This window comes from Dermochelys coriacea, chromosome 18 (genome assembly GCF_009764565.3).
Source record: "Dermochelys coriacea isolate rDerCor1 chromosome 18, rDerCor1.pri.v4, whole genome shotgun sequence".
Lineage (NCBI taxonomy): Eukaryota > Metazoa > Chordata > Testudines > Dermochelyidae > Dermochelys > Dermochelys coriacea.
The window spans coordinates 18,190,850-18,206,384 of record NC_050085.1 but is presented as its reverse complement, the minus strand read 5'-3'; the positions used below and the strand labels follow the sequence as shown (position 1 = coordinate 18,206,384).

At 39.3% G+C, this 15,535-nt stretch overlaps 1 protein-coding gene across 2 annotated transcripts in view; it reads left to right on the top strand.

Annotated features, from left to right (window-relative positions):
- The window catches only part of MORN1 (MORN repeat containing 1), a 108,048-nt gene extending 98,679 nt beyond the window's left edge, over positions 1-9,369 (top strand). The window contains exon 14 of one of the 2 annotated variants that reach the window (XM_038376328.2): positions 7,621-9,369. In XM_038376328.2, coding sequence (XP_038232256.1) covers positions 7,621-7,769 — 149 coding nt within the window. In that variant the 3' untranslated portion in view covers positions 7,770-9,369. The remainder of the gene's footprint in view (positions 1-7,620) is intronic. The other variant, XM_043499796.1, reaches the window with a different exon arrangement.
- The last annotated feature ends 6,166 nt before the right edge of the window (positions 9,370-15,535 follow it).

Genomic DNA, 15,535 nt, shown 5'->3' with positions numbered 1-15,535 from the left:
TTCCTCCCACCACGAGTGCTTGCTCCACTCAGAGGTTGTGCGGGCACTCTTCCAGAACTGGGGGGCTCCCCAAGTGGAACTATTCACCACCAGACAGAACAGGAAGTGTCATCAGTTCTGCTCTCTCCAAGGCCTCAGCAGGGACGGCCTCTCCGATGCCTGTCTCCTGTCAGGGCGGGGGATTTGATGTACTCATTCCCACCGATTCTGCTGATCAGCAGGGTCCTTTTGAAAATCAAAAGGGACAAGGTGCAAGTCATTATGATCTCCCTGGCGTGGCCTTGCCAGCACTGGTTCGGCACACTCATGGACCTGGCTGGGGCTGTTCCATGGCCACTGCCCAGCCACCTGGACCTACTCTTGCAGGACCTCAGTCGGCTCCTACACCCGAACCTTCCCACTCTTCACCTCATGGCTTGGCTGCTGCGTGGCTGAACCCAGAGGAACAGGCCTGCTCTAGTCAAGTACAGCAGGTTCTCTTGGAAAGCAGAAAGCCCCCCACCAGAGCAACTTACCTGGAAAAGTGGAAGAGGTTCTCCTGCTGGGTGTCAGAGCGTATTATCTCCCCAACCCGGTTGTCTCTGCAGTCCATCCTGGATTACCTGCTCCACCTAAAGCACCAAGGCCTCACGTTTTCTTCCATCAAGGTGCACTTGGCAGCCATATCGGCTTTCCACCCGCATGTCCATGCCAATCAGTGTTCTCACATGAGATGTCTATCTGGTTCCTAAAGGGCCTTGAGAGGCTCTTCCCGCCAGTCTGGTACCCAGTTCCCCAATGGTACCTCAACCTGGTCCTCTTTAGGCTCATGGGCCCGCCCTTTGAGCCTATGGGGTCTTGTTCCATCTCCCATCTGTCATGGAAAGTTGCTTTCTTTATAGCCATTACCTTGGTGAGGTGGGATGCTAGATTAAGGCCCTCACTTTGGAGCCTCCATATATGGTATTCTACAAGGACAAGGTCCAGCTGCAACCTCATCCAGCTTTCCTGCCTAAGGTGGTGTCCCCTTTTCATGTCAACCAGGATATATTTCTCCTTGCATTCTGTTTGAAGCCGCACTCCACCAATAAAGAGAGGCAGCTACACAGTCTGGATGTCTGGTACGCCCTACCGTTCTATCTGGAGTGCACCAAGCCCTTCAGGACGACCCAGCTCTTTATCAGCATACAGGATGAAGAGTCTCCCGGTGTCCTCGCAGAGGGTCTCGAATTGGATCACCACCTGCATCCGGACCTGTTATGAGCTGGCTCAGGCCGAGCTGCTGCCTATAGTGAAAGCCCACTGGACTAGGGATCAAGCATCCTCGGCAGCCTTCCTGGCGCATGTCCCTATCCAGGACATCTGAAAGACCACAACGTGGTCTTCGGTATACACGTTCACGATGAACTACGCCATCACCCAGCAAGCAAGAGATACCGCTGGATTTGGCAGAGCTGTGTTGCAATCAATATGTCAATGAACTCCTACCCACCTTCACCTACAATGGAATGGACACAAGCAAGCACTCAAAGAAGAAAAGACAGTTACCTTTCTCGTAACTGGTGTTCTTCGAGGTGTGTTTTAACTTTTTAGTAAAAACTGAAGCAAAACAGGCATTAAACACCTCAGCCTTCTTGTTGTCATCAGTTTATTCACTCTCCTTCCCCACTAAGAAGAGGATATACACTTTCCTTCATCTTTCTCTTTCTCATTTTTCTCTTTCCTAATATATTAAAGAACCCCTTCTTATTGTCTTTTATGTCCCTTGCTAGGTGTAACTTATTTTGTGCTTTAGCCTTTCTGATTTTGCCCCTACATGCTTGTGCTGTTCGTTTGTATTTCTTAATAATTCGTCCATATTTCCACTTTTTGTAGGATTCCATTATGATTTTCAGGTCACTAAAGAGCTCCTGATGGAGCCATATTGGCCTCTTACTATGTTTTCTTATCTTTCCTTCACAGTGGTATAGTTTGCAGCTGTGCTTTCAATATTGTCTCCATGAGACTCTGCCAGCTCTCCTGAACTCCTTTATCCCTTAGATTTTCTTCCCAGGGGACTTTAGCTACCCATTCTCTAAGTTTGTTAATCTTTTTTTGAAGTCCATTGTTGTTATTTTGCTGCTCTCACTCCTTCCTTTCCTTAGAATCATGAAATCTATCATTTCATGATCACTCTCATCCAAATTGCCTTCCACCTTCAGATTCTAAACCAATTCCTCCCTGTTGGTCAGAATCAAGTCTAAAATGGTGGTCCCCTGATTAATTCCTACACTTTCTGAACAAAAGGTTGTCCCCAATACATCCCAGGAGCTTATTGAAAATGTTGTGTTTTGCCATATTAATTTTCCAATAGATGTCTGGGTGGTTAAATTTCTCCCATGCTACGAGGTCTTGTGTATTGGATTTGTTATTTGTTTTAAAAATGCCTCATGTATCTCCTCATCCTGATTTGGTGGTCAATGGAAGACCCCTACCAGCACATCACCCCTATTTTTTCCCTTTACATAGAGACTTTCAACTGGTCTGCCTCTCACTTTCTACAGTCATCCTGACATTATGTGTGAAAGGACATTTCATTCCAGGTAATGTGAAATCTGTGTGCACTTGGTGCAGGATCACACAGCAGCTCTGAGTGTTAGAAGAATACACTTTCAATGCTGCGTTACGTTGCTAAATGGTGCTGTGCTGTACTTTATACTTCTTTCTGGGGATTGGGTTGAAAAGCTATCTTTCCCACCTTTTTGTGTTGTGACTACATATTTCTTTCCACACTTAGATGCAGTACTAAAAGGGACAATTAAAACTGTAGCTCAGGTGCTGAATGGCCCATTTTTGTTTTTAAATGTTGCTTATCTTTAGTATAGATTAGTAAGAGTCTCACAGCACTTCTTCCAAGACTAGGGTGTTAACCCAGGTGTCCTGGCCACATTCCAGCTTCAGTAATAACATCCTGCCTACCTAAATTCCCCCGTAATTTCAATTTCATGCAGTGTTCTTCACTTCCAGCCCTAAATTATTGTGTGATTCTGTACTTCGTACTGAAGTGGCTTTATATCAGCTGTGATTCCTATGGCCTTCATATAGTTTCTAAAGTGCTTTGAGAGCCTTTACTATAAAAGTCACAATCTCTATATAAAATCATTATCATTGCAATTTTCTTTCCATGCTACGTCTGTTGACTATGCTCTTCTGTTTATACATTCAGTTTAATAAAGCACCAAGCAATTTTAATCCTTGTGTGGTTTAAATAGAACACTACATAAATTGCATTGTGAGAAATGTAATCATAAATTAACATGTATTTATAAAATCAATTATCTAATCTCAGTCAAAATTCCATTTCTTGCAAGTGCCTGGACATTTTCTCACCAGTTTAAATACATTGCATTATGCTATTACTTTGTGTCCACAATCTGTATATGGATCTGTTATACAGATAAAGTTTTGTCTACTTACTGGTCCAAAAAACAGTTTAAACTTATTTTACAGTTCTCATATCCCAGAGAAATATTCGGCTGGGCAGAGAGAAATTCATTGTCTACAGTCCCAATGGGCTTTGTTCTGTTTTGCAAGAATACATTTGGAGTCATATTCTGGCTTTTGATATGCACCAAGCACACCACTTCCATTGATATCAATGGGAGCCCCTTGCATCGGCAGCCAGAAAACAGCCCTGGAGTCTTTACACTCTCCCATGGTAGGAAATTTTCAGGATTAATTGCTCTACACAGACTTAAATTGAACATTTAAGAAGCTTAGTTCTGTTTTCTTGCTCCTTTTTTACAGTGTAGCCCATTCCTACAGATATAAGTTTCAATATGCAGAGAAATTCCCAGTCTCTGCAAAAAGAACTAACACCTCCCCCCTTCCCATCTTGTTTTAATATGTTTTCTGGTGCCAAAACATACAGAAGGCTAATATGTCACAAAGGAAAAGTAAGAAGAATAGGACTGTTTCTAAGGCAACAAAACGTTTTTATTTTATTTCCCACTCACTTTTATAATGGTTCCTGTTGCTTTGAAACTCTCCAGGCATTTTGCACGCAATAAAAGGGGCAAATAACTTTCTTTCCTGAAAGTCTTTTATTTGTGGTGTTTCTTATCTAAGCCAAAATGTAACTGCTTAAATGGCAGATGCAGTTACCCTCTGTTTACATAGCACCTTGGTGACTGCTTTAAAAGCATACACCGATTTTATTACTATTATTAATCCCAATTATACAGCACAGCACTTCATTTTGTATGGTGTTTTTCATGCAAAGTCTCTCCCAAAATGTGTAAAAAAAAGTTTAATAAGGCAAAGTTAAGTACTAGCAGAAGGGAAGAGAAATTCAGAGATATAGGCAAGGGACAAGAGAGAAGTTTTCAGTTAAGATTTGAAAACAGATTGGGCCTGATTCTCATTTACACTGAGGCTCCTTAAAACTGCTGTAGCATTACATTTCAACCCACTTTAAGGCCTCTTTGCATTCCACTGTGTAAATGAGAATCAGGCCCATTGGGTCTATAAGACAGCATTATGTGGGAAGGTTGTTCTAGATGGCTAAAGCTCCAGAATTATAGACTGTCTCAGTAAAGGAAGGGTAGTTGTCTTAACAGTCAAAGAGGAGGGTTGTGCTAGATGAGCCACTGGAGCAGGGAGGCAGAAGAGAAAGAGGTGGAGTCTTTAAGGCAGGTTGGAGCAAAATCTATGGAGAATGCTGAAAAGAAAGGTAGTATTGAACTGGATCCTAAAATGAATGATGAACCAGGGGAGTAGTTTGAGGATGAGGGCGATATGGATCAGACTTATGATACATTTGAGAAAGTAGGCACCAATGTTTTGCAAATGCTGGAGTCTCCAAGGTGAAGCCAAGGAGAAGGGAGCTGCCATAGGCAGGGTGAAAGGTGAAGGCCTGGGTCAGAATCTCTGCAAAGTGTGTGCCAAGCCTTCACTTTCAGTGAGCTCTAGAAATCACTAAACTCAGCCCAAATGTTAGTACAGAATAGTTTTTTAAAATATGAACAGATTATTGAAATTATAACTGCAGGTCTTCAATATTATTATGTTCTGAACTCTGTTAATCATATTTCTTCTTCCTTTCTCCTATCATCAATATACTTCTTGTGCACTTCCATGATTTCATTCTAAAAGTGTATTTTTTTGTACAGTAAATTATCAGCAAAGGCAAACCTCCTTTAATGCATTTTAAATTATATTGACTAATCCTGGATAATTCTGTTACTATAACATGCAAACACTGACAGTCCTTAGTGGCTTGTACAGCCTCGTGAGACTTTTGTGTCTGAGAATCTAGTAGTTATAGAGACAGCAGGATGAGGTGGAGAGAGCTGAGCTATTAACAGTTCATTCTAGGCCCTCTAGTGTTGTTAGTCTACATTTTGGACTTGAAGTAAAGAAAATGAGGATAGCAGTACCAACACCTCCAGATGCTCCTAGTTATAGGCAAACTTCATGGTAACTAGGTAAATAAATTCATTTTTAACTAATGACAGGTTTCAGAGTAGTAGCCGTGTTAGTCTGTATTCGCAAAAAGAAAAGGAATACTTGTGGCACCTTAGAAACTAACAAATTTATTTGAGCATAAGCTTTCGTGAGCTACAGCTCACTTCATCAGATGCATTCAGACTGAATGCATGGATCCCCTTCTTAATGTTTTAGAGAAATGATTCAGTATAAGACTTAATCTTTTTTATTTACAGTTCCAAAATACTTCACTTAAAGTTAAAAAGCTAGACAATCGGTCTGCACCGCTGTCTACCTCGCTGGAATACACGGCCACCACTAGCAAAAACTGCCAGCTTTGTTAGTCTAGTTCCAGGCACATACTATAAGTAGCACAGAAATATTTAAAATCAAACCTCTAGTTGGGCATAGGAATGTAACAGAGCAGAAATAGACCAGCTAGCAGATATTTTCAACAAGACACAGGACAAATACACTTTACTTGGATCCTGCTCTCTAGTGCCTCTAGAAGTGAAGATCCACATTGCAGATGGGAAAAGAGAAGAGGGCCTTTAGTGTCAGTCAGAATATGACATTCTTTAGGCTGTAACCTAAATATCCTGGGTGTGTTTGCTTCTGCAAAAAACCTTAAAAACCTTCACTTACAACAACATCATGGCCCAGAGGCTTAGTAATGGGATATAGAACCTGCTACCTATAAATTGTCACTTGGTATCCAACCAAGGTTGGCAGTGGCCTGTGTGAAATGAGTTTGGTGGCCATAATCCAATTACCAGAAGACAAGTGTTCACATCACAGAAGTTGCTGCTTATAATTGGCCCTGAAAATTCTGTATTGTTTTGCTCCATGTGTGGATCTCCATTGAAGTCAGTGGGAGATTTGCATGTGAAAGGACTGTAAGGTCATACCCTGATTAATCTGTATATAGAGAGTCCCTTTCCTTCCCAGCTGCCAAGCAACATATATAGTAGCTGACAAACATTTGTATCCCAAATGTGTCACCATTATAGGCCCACAGTCTGTAGAAAGCAATACTCGTTTTAAATTATTTTCAGTACATAACATCTAATTTGATTTTCATGGATTTCCAGGTACTGCTTTTCATAGTTCACAAAAGACATCATACTTGCTGATTATAGAGTCAACTCAACCTTTCATTCTTCGGAGGTGGATAAATTGACTTCCATGCAGTTACTTTGTGTTACTCTCTTTTAGGAAACCTTCAGCCATAGGTTTTGTTCACTCTTTGTAGAAATTAGAGATCCTAAGGAGCTTTTCGTAAGAGGCAGGGTCTGTTCCTGTGTCCTGGGTCAAAATTTCCCCTTTTCCTCTCCCATTTTGCTTTGTGCTGTGGGTAGGTTCTCCATGTTCCCGGCACACTTTTTCCCAGAGGTGGCTGCTTTTCAGTGGGGCTAGATGTATTTAGGTCCTGTTCCAGATTTACACATGTGCTTAACTTTACACGTGAATAAAGGGGGAGGGATAGCTCAGTGGTTTGAGCATTGGCCTGCTAAACCCAGGGTTGTGAGTTCAATCCTTGAGGGGGCCATTTAGGGATCTGGGCCAAAAATTGGGGATTGGTCCTCTTTGAGCAGGGGGTTGGACTAGATGATCTGCTGAGGTCCCTTCCAACCCTGATATTCTATGATTCTATGAGTAGTTCTATTGAAATCAATGACACTATTCATGTGCATAAAGACAGCATGTGCACAAGTGCTTGCAGGACCAGAGTCATAGTCTCTTACACTCTTTGAGAGCCTATAAAAATATAAAGTATTATAAATTATATATGATCATAAATCATCATCTAAATTACATTTTTTGTGGTGGTGGTGGTGGTGGTTTTTTGCTATTTTAACTGTGTATTGGGGAGATTATTGTATATGCTAATCTACTGTACTGTGATATGTCAGCACAGATTGTCATACTTTCCAGTAAATGATGAAATCTTTTTTATATATTTATGCTTTAAAAAAATAGAAAACAATCAAAAATATTCATTTTTGCTTTCTATTTTTCATAGACATTGTACACTACTTTCCATATCTGAGAATTAATGTGATGATGGAGGAATGTAGATACAAGGACAATTCTATCATTGTTCCCTGTGCTTTTTTTTTCTGCATCTTCTTCATTTAATATTTTTAATTCCCAACTTTCCCTTATCTTTTCCAGGCCAGTATGTGATTATGGTCCATGAAGTGACCATGCCCCCATTCCTGGGCCAGACTCTCCCACCTGCTTTCAAACTCTTGAGGGTTTTGCCAGAGAAAACCAAAGTCAAGAACATTAAAAAGGAAACTATGAAAGTCACCAGCATGTAAAGAAGGAACATAAATGGGTAAAGAGTCAGGATCCTTATCCAGCACCCACTGAAGTCAGTGGAAGTTTTACCATTGAGTACAATGGGAGTTGGATTAAGTTCTTGAGCCTTGATCGTGCCCAGGCAGTTGGGGTTTAAGTTTGAATATTGTGGACCAATCAAAGCAAAGAAATAATTGACCACCAGAGATCCATTTCACACTGGTCCTGTCTGGTAACATTTTAGAAGACAAATAGATATTTCAGATTGTATTATGAAAAGTAGGTAAAAGACTGTCATCAAATCTATTTTTCAGCAGTACAATAGAACCTCAGACTTCTGAACACCTCAGGAATGGAGGTTGTTTGTAACTCTGAAATGTTCATAACTCTGAACAAAATGTTATGGTTGTTCTTTCAAAAGTTTACAGCGGAACATTGACTTAATGCAGCTTTGAAACTTTACTATGCAGAAGAAAAATACTGCTTTTCCTTTACTTTTTTTAGTAGTTTATGTTTAATAAAGCACTGTACTGTATTTGCTTTTTTTTTTTGTCTCTGCTGCTCTCTGATCATGTACTTCTGGTTCCAAATGAGGTGTGTGGTTGACTGGTCAGTTTATAACTCTGGTGTTCGTAACTCTGAGATTCTATTGTATATAAATTGTGTGTATTTTAACAGAATTGAATTCAAATAAACTGGAGTTTATGCAACAGTTTGATCAGATAATGATGATATAAAACCTTTTGAACCAGCTGGGCAGCTAATAGATGAAAATGTACATAGCAAATTAATTTTTATGGCCACTATGAACACCTCTGTAATAACATGTGTACTAATATATTGGTCTGTGCATAAAGTTTTGTTCATTACCTATATATTAAAAACACTTACCCACTACAAGATGGCAACCAGGCTGCTATCCTCTGTCTTGAAACTGGTTCCTGTCATCACCTAAGGAGGATAAAAGCTGGGTTAATTATTCCAAAAATGTCTTTGTTGAATAGTCCAGAAATGAAGCTGAGTGGTGGTGGTAAAGTGTTGAGTTGAACCAATTGTAACATATTTGTGTTAGTGGCAGCTACTGTTAGAAATACAATATAGAATGCCATATTCGATGAAATGTTCAAGATGTAATCATAAAACACATGAAAGTTAGCCATGTAACAAGAAAAGAATGGAGTTCTGAGTGTAAAAAAGGATCAGACAAAAATAAGGGATTTTAAAAAATTAAATAAGAGCATCTCCTGGAAAAACAAAATCATTACTATCTGGCAAGGGTTTATCAGTGTGATTTACTACCAAATGCCAACATCTAAAATGAAAACTTATGGTAAAAAGTAGAGCAGGTGGAAAACATGTTAAAACTCAAAATGGGAAATTTTCTTTGATGTGTCTGCTTGTTGATTCAGAATTCCCCATTTTCAATCATCTGAGTTTTTTAAAAAAAATTTTTTGAGATTAAAACCTTACCTGATATTTAACATTGTATTAAGTGCATTGACTGACTGCAGAATACAGAGAGCATTGAAGGGGGAAACTATGTAGTGATCTGTATAACTGCTCAGACCTGAGCTCAATGTAAGCTCCAACACTTTGTCTCTTTCACCAACTGAAGCAGGTCCAATAAAAGATAGTACCTCACTTACCTTGTCTCTCACATACTTGAAGATTTATATATCTCCTGACCAAAGACTTTCATTATTTCACATCACAAATAAACCAGGGATCCTTTAGATCTCTGTTAAGTCTAATGAGCTCCTGTGCACAGTGGAGATTGATGACATCTGAAGCTAAGCAGACAAAATTAATCCATAAGAATAGGTTCAGCATCTGCTCAGAGCACTGAGTCAAGATCATACTGTGGATCTTATCCGATCGCCTCCATTGAAGTCAACGGTAAAACTTCTGTTAACTTCAAAATGAGCCATATGAAGCATTCAAAACCAGGTAGTCAGTGCTCACCCTGAGGAGTCTCTGTTGGATAGACATTTCTATGATCACCTTGGGAACACAGGTGAGGCAGTAAATATATGCTGCAAGGGGTCACTACAACTCTCTATAACCTCTAATGGCTTGTTCCTTTCCTTCAGAACACATCAGAGCTGCATGACTCAAATCCTTCAATCCCTTTTACTTTATAAGACCAACCTTCTTTTCTGTTCCTTGCTTTGTTATAATTTTGCTGGAGTAGTATTACTAATTATTACAAATAACAGTAGATCACACCTTTCTCTCACTTTTCATCCAAGAATCTCAGTCAACACATTTCTTGAAGTCATATCCATCAAGTCTTTAAATCAAGATTGGATGTCATTGTAAGAGAGATTCACTAGTTTAGCCAGAAGTCACTGGGAGTGATGCAGGAATCACTGGGTGAAATGTTCTCACTTGTGTTTATGCAGGAGGTCAGATTATGTGATCGTTACTGTCCTTTCTGGCCTTTAAAATCTATGAATTTTACAGCATTAATTAACCAAGCATCTAAACATCCCTGTAAAGTAGGGAAGTGTTGTTAATCCCATTTTACAAATGGAGAAACTGAGGCATGGAGCAGTAACTGGGCCACAGCCACACAGTGGATTAGTGGTCGTTTGGGAATAGAAACCAGGAATCCTGACTCTGTCCTCTTACTCAGAACTGTATACTTTACCTTTGTGGTAATATGGTGCTAAGAGCTCTTACAGGTCTTCTTTTTGAATTCATGAGAAAAGCCTCTTAAATAATTAAACCTGCCTTTCTCATGACTATCTTAGCCTAGCATAGAAAGCTAGAGCATTACATATCATCTTTCTTTTGTTGTTTTGTTATATATAAATTACATACACAGCTTACTGACTGTCAAGTTCTTTACCATTAACCAAAAAGGAGTGGAGTATCCCTTATCAAACACATGATCTACTGTCACAGCCCAACCAGAAGATAAATCAAACATTGCAATCATAAGTCTTTCTGCTTCTCTAGAATTAGCAGATTTTTATCTCTCTCCCTCACCCCTCTCCAAAGAATGTTTCTGTAGTGGACAAACTCCTGGTGTGCTAGGTCTCCATGTCAGTAGACCTTGTTAACTGGTCACTCGCAGTTCTTGTCAGACATCAGAATAATGAGCTACATGTGCTATTGATTTAATGACATCTCTCACTACTAGGAATCGATCTTATGCTTTCTGTGCACTAAAGCAAATTTAACAATAGGTTCATTCAGGGTTAGCTAACTTTAAAGATCTACAGGCTTTGAGATCATGTTCCCTGTCTAAGTGCGAGTTATACAGTATAAGCCTTTTAGAAGATCAGGACTCTGTCTTTCTGAAGTAATCAGTTTAAAAGTCTTATTTCCAAATACTCTAGCCCAGATAAACTATTATCCCACCCTCTACTGCATTGCAATCCCCATTACAGTGAAGCAAGGGGAGCAGGAGTCCTTGAGATTATAAATGACACCTCTTTTTCTTTTCCTAATAAGACTTGTTGGGTTGCCTGTTATCATTAGAGGAAATGAACATGTACAACTAAGTGGGTAGAATGGCTTTGCTCTCAGATAAATTGTCCAAATGTAAATATAAATCCTCTGTAGTGAGATTCTGTACAGTTTTCCCAGGAGAGGGGATTCCTTGCTATGAAAGCTGTGTATTCTGTCATACGTTAAATAAATGTCAACGTGTAGCATGTGGTGTAGGCCAGAGAAGGATCTTCAATGGCCCTTGCTGTATGCAATTTTCGAGGCATATGATCCCCTGGGTAACTCATTTTTGGAAAATTGCTATAATACAGACAACTCTAGCAACAATTTTTGGTTTTGTTTCCTTGAAAAGCTGCCCTCACTTTGTTCAGAGCAATATCCTGTGACCATCACCGGGAGAGAAGCCCTCATTAACTGTCAACAGTACCTGAAAATAAAGGTTTTAATTAAAAGTGGCATTTCTGAATCTCCTGCTGGCTACCATATTATTGTGAATTTGACATTGTTTATGGCACCAGCAGAAGCCAGAGATCATAAACAAGATTTGATCTTACCTGGGAATTTATTTTTGTGTGGTATTTTTGAAGGTTTTAACATCAGAAGAAGAATTTTTACTTTGAAGTTTAAAATAAATGCAAAGTGTTTACAAACAGCAAGTTCTAATGATCCTTAAACCAGCTGAAAAGCAGGATCGAACATTACCATATAGTTTTAGTGTGAAACAGGAGTAGAAAACACAGGGGATTCTGACAAGTTGAAAGCTTCTGGTAAAGATGCATCAGAATGAGTTTTTAAATGACTTAGGTGTAGGCTCTAGGGCCCAGATCTGCAAAGGTATTTAGGTGCTTAATTGCCATTTGACTTCAGTGGGAATTAGGTGCCTAAATACCTTTGAGGATGTGGGCCTAGGTGATCAGTCTTAAGGTGCAATTATACAGTTATTCAGTCAATGGAGCTACTTCCATCAAAATAGATAGTTTATTTATGTAGAGATATGTATTCTTTTTCTCTTCCTCCTTTGTTTAGCTCTGTCATTATGGAAGGCAGTGATGAGAATAGATGGGTTGTATTACAGATGATCTCCAGTAAGTTTTTAAGATAAATGACCTTCCTATATTACAGAGCTTTTAGAGGATTAAAGTCCCTCCCCACCCCAGAATGCTGGCAAAATAGCAGACCACACTTGGTGAGATGGGAATTTATTCCTGTAAAGCACTTGTGCGTGGTGCTGCCTCCCAAATTGCAGGTTATAGTAGCTGCGTTTTTCTCTCTGAAAGAAAAGGCAAATGCATTAGATTGTCAGATGTAGGTTACATAGATCCTCCTGCCACAAAGGTTGTGAATTGTACTATATACTTGGGTCTTTTGCCTTATTAATGTATATTGGAGCCAAATCCAGATCCTATTGAAATCAATGTTAAAGTTGTCCCAGATATTTGTATTAATTCCATATATAAGGTAAAACCATTGCTTTCCAGGCCATAGATTTGTCATTACAAATATCAACCAGTTTTGTGCAGACAAATGTGAGGTTCTGAATACCCAGACAGGTCTGCCAATGAGAATTCAGAACACATTTTGGAGGCTCTTTAAAAGTTGGCCTCATGACTCATTACTATTATTATTATTTAATATTTATATTGCAGCCGCCCTCCATCTTCTTTCTTCTATAAATGGGGATAATTCTTCCTTTGTCCATCTTGTCTATTTAGTTTGCTTCTTTGGGACAGGGACTGTCATTTTCTGTATGTTTGTACAATGTCCAGCAGAATAATGCTCCAATAATCAACGGAGGCAACTAAGCAGAAATATAAATGATTTTTTAAAATGTTTTGTTTGCTATGCATATGTACCACATATTCAATATGAAGAGGTTTCAGAGTAGCAGCCGTGTTAGTCTGTATTCGCAAAAAGAAAAGGAGTACTTGTGGCACCTTAGAGACTAACAAATTTATTAGAGCATAAGCTTTCGTGAGCTACAGCTCACTTCATCGGATGCATTTGGTGGAAAAAACAGAGGAGAGATTTATATACACACACACAGAGAACATGAAACAATGGGTTTATCATACACACTGTAAGGAGAGTGATCACTTAAGATAAGCCATCACCAGCAGCTCCTTACAGTGTGTATGATAAACCCATTGTTTCATGTTCTCTGTGTGTGTATATAAATCTCTCCTCTGTTTTTTCCACCAAATGCATCCGATGAAGTGAGCTGTAGCTCACGAAAGCTTATGCTCTAATAAATTTGTTAGTCTCTAAGGTGCCACAAGTACTCCTTTTCTTAATATGAATAGGGTTTTTATATTACTAAAATTAACTACAAAATATATTCACTAAAAATTAGCTCTTTTTTAGTGGCTTTTGGGAAATTTTGGAGAGAAGGTGCAGTTTCCATGCCCACAACCACTACTGTGATTTGCTTTCTCTTGTTGTCTCCCAATGAAATGTACATTCCAAATTCTTCTAGTAGAGAACTAGCTTCAAGATTTTATGGGCCCAGAATATAATATATATGGCCAAATCCCAAGCTGGTGTAAATTGGCATAGCTCTGTTGAAGTCAATGGCAAAACTCATCTTGATTTTTGGAACCAGAATTTGGTGTTATTAACAAGCTACTAGTATATGAAGACAATCAAGCTACACTGATTTACAGCAGCTGAGGATCTGACTTACATATTTTACATGCACATACAACCTACGTTTGTTCAGATTTTTTTATTATTATTATTTCAGGTGATAAACCTAGGAGGGAGAAGTGTGATCATATTTGGATGATTCAAGTAGTGAAAAATATGAACGTGGTCGCATAAAAATGAAACAGATGTCCATAAAAACTTTCATACTGTCATGCTATTTAAGTGTTACCCTTCACCATTCCTTTCTTCTTCTTCTTCTTTTTTTTTTTTTTTTGGTCTCCATTTTTCCTCAGTAGTAGTGCAAAAGTTGGCTTGACTTTATGTTCTCAGCACAAAGAGTGCTCTGTTAACCAGCAAAATGGCAAAGAAATCTGGCACTGAATTGGATGCTGTCCAGCCTAATCCATCCCAGATATTGGATAGTTGTTCATTTCCAACAAAGCTAGTACCTCTGCACTAATAGAAATCTGCTGTGGGAGATATAACAGTCTGTCTTTAGTTTTGAGTAAAGTAAGTAAGTAACTGTTCTGTCCAGTATTTTGAAATACTGGCTTGAGAAATCACAATTGTACCTTCGTAGTGTTTCACTGGGCTATGTTTTCTTTATTGGCAATAGATATGGATTCAGAATAAGAGGAAAAGAGGGTCCTAACAGGCAAACAGTAATAAAGATGCCCTTGAATTTTGAGTAGTTTTGTATTTTAATTAGTATTTCCCACACCTCTAGGAAGCCTGGGATGGAGCAAAAGGAGTGAAAGAACAAGAAAGGAGCAGTATCTTCCACCTCCGCCATACACACACACTGTGGGGATGATGGGGGGGATCAGGAGGAGTGCATGTAGCACTGCCCCAACCACTCCTGTCTGGTGATCTGCCTCTCCCCAACTGAAGGAGGAAAGGAGGTTGTCAGGAGCCATCAAAGTCACATCCCAGCTAGCAAAGTGAGCATTTGTTAGGAGTATTTCCCATACCTCTACTAAATTCCATGAAAAATCCTATCTGACTTAACATGTTCTGCAGCAGATAATGTCTATTATCTAAGCAAATCCACAAACAGGCATTTTGCATCAGTTCTAAAAATTCCATACCAGAATTAGTAACTGCAGAAACTAGTGTAATGAAATGGTCGAAATAATCTCCTGTAAAGCATACAATGAAAGACCATGTGTATTGACTTCCAATGGCTCTGAGCAGCATGAGCATGTGCAGCTTCCTTGTTGTCTTTGTAAAGGTCAGCATGTGACGGTGCTCAGTTTTCTTTGATGGGAAACTGATTTAAAGTTTTCTACTTGTGTCATATAAGATATGTGATTTTCTTTCTTCCCAAATATAAATGTTTCCTGTAGTTAATGGTCATTCCTGCTCACTTACATTATCAGACACATCAACAGTGGTTGCCCGTTCTACTTCATAAGTTTCGCTAGGGGAGGCCAGGAACACATGACACAGAGCCATGCTCTGTCATGTGGGACAAACTATAAATAGGAAAAATTCTAAAGGCAAGAGGCTGGATTCACCCCAGGGTTAACCTAGTTTTATGGCACGATGTTAGTCCATCGCAGTCAATGGAATTACACTGGCCTAATCTTGGGCTAACCCTGTAGGGATTCAGGCAATAGCAATAAAACTGGAGATCACAAAACTCAAATTATTTAGTCTGGAAAGGAAGAGAGCGATAAAGGGTAAG